Raw genomic sequence first — 6,144 nt, forward strand, 5'->3', positions numbered from 1 at the left:
CCACCTAGCTGATCTCATGGCTGTCGCTTAACCTACAAGAATACATATTGTAGAGATACATTCAGATATGCATTTCAAGTTAAAACACACATGAAAAGATAATGACATTAACACAAACTTGTTTTTATTCTTTGAAGCATCCCGTTTTCAATGAGGTTCATAGTGTGGCCAATAGGTGGCAGTGTGGTGCATCAGAATACCAAGATGTTTTTTTCCCCTTTTCTCTCTGTGGCCACATCACATCCGTGATCCTGAACAGCAACAAAGAGGAGGAGGTTGTCTGATAAAACTTTTTCAGTGAGTACCTATATTTTGTTTTAAGGATTCGATGATGTACAGTTTTAAATGCTCTTTAGTCGTCAAGAACGCATATGAGTATCTGTAAAGTGTTTTGATGTTATGATAAGCTGACTAGAGTTTGACGTAAACGTTAGCAAAGAAGCTACATGTTAGTGTCTTGAATTTCCGGAAAAGTTGCGTTTTTAAGCGTATATTTATGGATGTCACTTAACAAAGCGACTCTCTAAATAAAAATATTATTGCTAACAATAACAGATTCATGAATATCATGTTTGTTGAGTGATGTGGTATTGACCAGGCCCTTTTTGATTGTAATTTTCCACTGCCCTTCTACTAACAAAGTATTCAGCCGGTTTGAGCGAACATTTGAGCAACAATCTTTCCAAATACTTAATGAAATAAGTTTCCTCTGGTGTGAATTTAAAAGCCTTTGGATTTGAGAGTGATCTCAAATCCAAAGGCTTTAGCATAGGTGTAGTTGCCTGAAGGACAATTCACCATATGCTTCATTTCTTAGGAAGTTTTAACCACCAAATTTATTGTATAGTGGGTTCTAAAAACATGTAAGCTATTTTATTTATATTTGTATATTGCTTTAAAGAACTCTTCTCCCTCTAATAATCTTGAGCTGCCCAGGCCTTGTGATGATCTTCCAAACAAATTTGGTAAATAAACTAAAACAATTATTTTATTTCTACACATTTTCTCCCTGTTGGTTCAATGGATAAATTTGAATGAGCTAGGGCGGTGGTTCTCACCTTATGTAACAAGTGCTGCCAGATTAAATACTAGAAATACACCAATCTGTCAGCCAGATGCAGCAATTTTTTCATCGATCACCAAGTCAGATATATAAAAAAAACTGATTATATTTTTCTTATTCATTAAGTTTAGATAATATTATTTCCTGGTACTACTGTAATAATTAACATTGAAAGAACAGATTTGGACTTTCTCACCAATCAAATGTCAAAATCCAGTATGGCCGCTTCACTTTTTAAACTTTGCGGTAGCCGTAGTGTTAAAGTGTTGCTTTGTATCTCCATGACATGTGTAGCTAATCCATATTTACAATTTGTTATACCTAATGTGTTGCCAAAACTGGCTTGTAACAAATGTTAACCTCATGATATATTGAATTGCAGTCGCCATTGAAGCATGTGTACAATATCACAATCCCAAAAGTCTCCTTTGACGTAATTCTAGGTTGTCAATTATATTTTATGTGCTTTGTATTCATCCTACACATAACTGTATATCAGTTGAGTTATATGGGTTTTGATCCCCTCCCCGATACAGAATTTAGTGTCTGAGATGTGAATACACCTACTTGATTTAGATGAAAAGGAAAATGTTTATCACACCGTATAGCTTCATCACAATATTCAACAAGATCATGTTACAATTGCATGTTTTTCCACTGTAGTGCAAATCTTTGTGAGCTTTCTTGATATTTATTACGTAAATATCAAGCAATATTTTCTGAGTACTTCTAAAGGGATCCTAAGTACCACCACCCAAAGAACTACCACTCATTTTAAAAGTCTTTATTGAAGCAATAATAAAGACTATCGTGTCAAGAGGAGGAAGGCTTTTGGTTAGCAGCTGCTTGGGGATCAACTTATTGTTGCCAACGTGTTCAATGTTTAGTTGCAATTTTTACATCCAGACATTTTAAATTCCTTGAAATCTCCTTTCAGCAGGAAGCCTTCAGATGTCCTCAGGTGCACCAAAGGGAGAGAACTGCCTTGTGGACATGGACAGCAAGGCTGGAGATCTGTTTGGTGCGGAGGATGCTCATCCAACTGGAACGGGGGGTAACGGTGCTGCTGGAGTCCTGGCGAAGTAAGAGCCTTTCACTTTAGATTTTTTTATAAGCTGAAAACAGCAGATTATATGAATATTATTACATAGCTTGTTATTTTGATCTGTATTTGATCTTGTTTTTACTTTCCAAAGGCTGTGGCTTCCCAAAGGCCTCTCAGTCAGCGTGGCTAAAGAATGGTTTGACCGCCGCAGGGTGTCCATTCGACCGTGGGCCAGTTTTGTCGACCAACGGAAGTTCTCGAAACCTCGAAGCTTCGGAGAGCTCTGCCAGAGGGTGGTGAAGAACGTGGAGGTTTACAACAGCAACTACACCTTCATCTTTCTGGGTCTCATCCTCTACTGCATGTAAGACCTCAATGAGTTGGATCAGTGTTGGTTTAATCTGAAAAAAAAAAATGTTCACCTCCTATTCTCATATTAGCAGTTTTATTTCTGTAGTTCTGTGTGACATAAAACACATTTAAAAGGCCATGAGATGAGAATTGCTACCTTGAAATCTGAGAGCGATTGACTTGTTTGTGCTCCTGACCCTCAGCATCAGCTCACCCATGCTGCTGATTGCCTTGGCTGTGTTTGCTGGTGCCTTCTACATAATCCACCTCAAGTCTCTGGAGTCCAAGCTGGTTGTTCTTGGTGAGTAAAGTTGGCATAAAATGAAGTTATGTGTTTGTTTGGTTTTTTTACACGTGTTCCTTGGATGAATTTTTTAATTTCTCAGACTTTCTTGGAAGCGCGAAGTCATTTTATCATTAAGTACAAGCCCAATCAGTCCTGTACTAGGCAGGACAAACCTGCACGTACAAAGCGTATCGATTTGTTTTCTTTGTGCTCTCTTGTTCACCAGGTAAAGAGCTCACTGTCCCCCACCAGATGAGCTTAGCTGGAGCCATCTCTCTGCCCGTGTTCTGGTTGGCAGGCGCCGGCGCTGCTGTTTTCTGGGTTCTTGGTAAGTCAAACCACTTCAGTTAGGTTTGGCCACATGTTACTGATCTGTTGGCATTAGTTTGCTGGCAACTATTGCCAACAGAATATGTGGTACTGTGCACACTGTACAAGTTTATTCATAGCTTCGGTGGCCGTGCTCACAAAATCTGTGATGTTAAAAGGTCATTCAAAAAAGAAATGCACACTTTTTGTCAGGTGCATCACTCCAAGAATTACAAGAAACTAAAAGACTCAAACAAAACCTGAAACTTTGTTTTAAGTCATGCAGGTAAAGCTGTCATGCTTTACCTGCATGACAACCAATACAGACACAAACATCCCTATATTCATACTGTTTTCATCTCAGTTGAACCACAGATTTTCTCTAGATGTACAGTTTTCAGTCCAGTCAGTCTCCAGGCGTCCTATTCTGTCTGCCTAAATACACAGGGCACCACAGTGGTTGCTTTGTACAGCCGATGGCACATTGATGCAGCTGAAAAACTATCAAAAAACTTTAATCTAAACGCTCTAAAAACTTGTGCTGCTATTCATCATTTTTGCACTAGTATGGAATAATAATGATGCTTTGGCACAACTTAATTTTCTCTGCTGCACCTCAGGTCCACGCTGTTGCAATCTGAAGCCTGGTGTGGGAATAAAGCCGCCCGGCCTACGCTCACAGACAAATTGTTAAATTTGTTGTGTGAGAATAACTTGACACCCAAATGTCTGATTAATGAGGGCCGTTGTATTTTTATGAAGTTAGTTGAGTTTTTTTTTCCTGCTAATATATTCGGTTTCATGGACTGTTGTTGTTTTATTAAAAAGTTCGACATATTCTCTGTCCTAAAATAAATTTTTGTCTCCTCCCAGGAGCTACGCTGTTTCTGATTGGCTCCCACGCCGCCTTCCGGCAGCTGGAGGGAACGGACTTGGACGAGCTCCTCATGGAACCCGTGTGACGACCCGGCCGAACTTGAAGCAGCTGCTGATTGACGGTTGGGCGTCTTTTTGACCCAGTGATTGCACCAGCCTTCAGGTGTTTGGGGGAGAAACTGCTCTAAAAACTGTTTCCAAGCTATATGTGTATCTTATATTCCAGGTATTTAGCATTATGGCATTTATCAACGCACCTTACATTGCGTCAAAGAATCGTTGTTACACTCTTTCATGTACATAGCTGGTCATATGCAAAAACCATGAATTTCTTAATAATCAATTAAAGCACATTGTGAGATGATGGGCCTTGATCTGCATATTTCTAACCTCTTTTGCCTCTGGTTTGTGTCATGAAGCCTCTTGGTCCTTCCTGATGTACTCGCCATCTATAAATAGAGCTTCTGCAATGAACTCTCTGCTGTAGAAACTGATTCTGTGCATACTTCATATTTATAAACTGCTGTTTATGTGCCATATAATGCTTTAAAATGCCTGTTTTTATTTAATAAAATGCTAATTTGAGAAAAGCTTCTGGATCATTTACAAGGTACTGAAGGCCTGCTGTGTTGAGAGTTTCACCGTTCTCACGGTGTGCATATTTAATCAATCTGCTTTGAACGTTCGGCTAATGAAAGCATGTTTCAGAAATGTACTATTTGTTTACGTTTGATTGAAATGGTGTGTTTCTTTTTGTATTGGAATTTTTGGAAGTGCAATAAATTCTTGTTACTGATTCGTCCTTAAACAGCCCAGTTGTCTTCTGTTTGTGCATGCCTGGCAGCGCTTTGCGTTGAACTTTGCAACCCTCAGAACCCCGTCTGTACCGTTCGGTTGTTATTCCGGTCCAGTCTGAATGCACAGTGGAATAAAACACCATGAATCCCTGCTCACCCTCTCCCTCTCTTTCTGTGTGTCTGCGGTGCTGCAAACTGCACCGTTCACCGACAAACACCCCACCCCCCCTTCTCGCTCTCGTTTCCCCCCATTGTTCCCCCTCTTCATGTGACCCCTGTGACCTGTGCTCTCTGACAGCACAGCCGAAGGACCCCATGCACCGGTTGCCATGGCAATGACCTTGGAGGGCCCCAGCCAGACATTCACCCGTCCACAGGAGCACTCGCTTACACACTGCGGCAAAAGCCGAGCGATCGATATTCTATTATACGTCGGGGCGGCGGGGAGGAGGGGGAGCGGGTGGGGAGTCGCACTGCAGTGAGCTCACTGCAGAGACACCAGGGAAATTAGAACAAGGGTGAGAGTGAGAGGGTGTTTGTCAGCGAGAGTGACACAATGTGTGTGTGTGAAAGGGAGCAGGTTTGTCATTAGACAGCGGTGGAGCAGTCGCTGAAAGTTTTTGTTTCTCTGATTTTTGCCACAGCTGGCAAAGTATTGAAGTAACCCGTTCTCTCAGGTAATGCAGAATTAAACCGTGCATGGCTTCCTGTGCACCACATGGTCTACAGGAGGTTTATTTAAAACGGATGACCTCTGAGAGGCTACAGCCTGAAGGTAGGGGCTTCAGGAATGCAACCTTTTCTTATTCTTGAGCCAAACTGCACCTTCACAATGCTTATTTTTATTGTTTACAATAATACTTAGTAATCTTGTCTCTTATTGAAGCTCATATGTTGAAGTCAGGTGAGGCTGACATGTACAGGTTTTGGTGCATTACCCCCTGGGCTGCTGCCAACTCTTCCCCTACAGCGATGCATTAAGATCAGAGACACCAGGTGGCTCTTTTATCCTCAGATTCATGTCACTGCTACATATCTGCACCAAATTATATTTATGTCATTAAATAATAATAAAAACTGAGTGAGGAAGGCTTCAAGAATTAATGTGAAATATGAAAATATTAGGAAAACTATATTCAAGTAAGGGTAAAATATGTATCAAACGTAACAGAAGAACTTCTTCACTATCTGGAAAAATCTGGAGTTTGATGAAATTGTTTTCCAGGTTTGGAAATGTACTTATGATTTTAAAATAGAGTAAAAAAACTTTTAAATATCAGGATTTTATCAATCCTACTGTCTAAATCCATCCATCCGCTTCCTACTAATTTTATTTTATTTTTTACAGCTTCCACACCTGAAGCCATGTGTAACCTGGTTCGCCATGAGTTTACAGTGAATTTAAGTTCATCCATAA

General features: G+C 40.3%; 1 protein-coding gene and 1 long non-coding RNA gene across 3 annotated transcripts; one reads left to right on the forward strand and one right to left on the reverse strand.

The window, feature by feature from the left end:
* Window positions 1–145: 145 nt before the first annotated feature.
* On the forward strand, window positions 146–4,738 carry rabac1 (Rab acceptor 1 (prenylated)). Of its 2 annotated transcripts, none has more exons than XM_008431324.3 (6): window positions 146–297; window positions 2,001–2,145; window positions 2,260–2,472; window positions 2,663–2,760; window positions 2,972–3,073; window positions 3,928–4,738. In XM_008431324.3, exons 2-6 carry the CDS (start codon window positions 2,015–2,017, stop codon window positions 4,014–4,016), a joined length of 633 nt encoding a protein of 210 aa, XP_008429546.1. In that variant the 5' UTR covers window positions 146–297; window positions 2,001–2,014; the 3' UTR covers window positions 4,017–4,738. The 2 variants fall into 2 exon arrangements, with proteins under 2 accessions (XP_008429546.1, XP_008429548.1); XM_008431326.3 differs by having other exon boundaries at window positions 151–297; window positions 2,004–2,145.
* Window positions 1,833–2,701, reverse strand: LOC145547588 (uncharacterized). Its single transcript, XR_014083876.1, has 2 exons — window positions 2,617–2,701; window positions 1,833–2,509 (listed from the first exon to the last, which is right to left on the reverse strand). It is a non-coding gene; the product is annotated as an uncharacterized LOC145547588 (long non-coding RNA).
* Window positions 4,739–6,144: the final 1,406 nt, after the last annotated feature.

This window comes from Poecilia reticulata, chromosome 16 (genome assembly GCF_904066995.2).
Source record: "Poecilia reticulata chromosome 16, P_reticulata-male-v2, whole genome shotgun sequence".
In the NCBI taxonomy this organism is placed as follows: Eukaryota; Metazoa; Chordata; class Actinopteri; order Cyprinodontiformes; family Poeciliidae; genus Poecilia; species Poecilia reticulata.

What these genes read in the sequence shown, in the direction of transcription:
- rabac1 (XM_008431324.3), top strand. Translation starts at nt 2,015, where the DNA reads ATGTCCTCAGGTGCACCAAAGGGAGAGAACTGCCTTGTGGACATGGAC. An exon ending in GCTGCTGGAGTCCTGGCGAA is followed by an intron (nt 2,146 to 2,259) that starts GTAAGAGCCTTT and finishes TACTTTCCAAAG; the next exon opens with GCTGTGGCTTCCCAAAGGCC. An exon ending in TGCTGTTTTCTGGGTTCTTG is followed by an intron (nt 3,074 to 3,927) that starts GTAAGTCAAACC and finishes GTCTCCTCCCAG; the next exon opens with GAGCTACGCTGTTTCTGATT.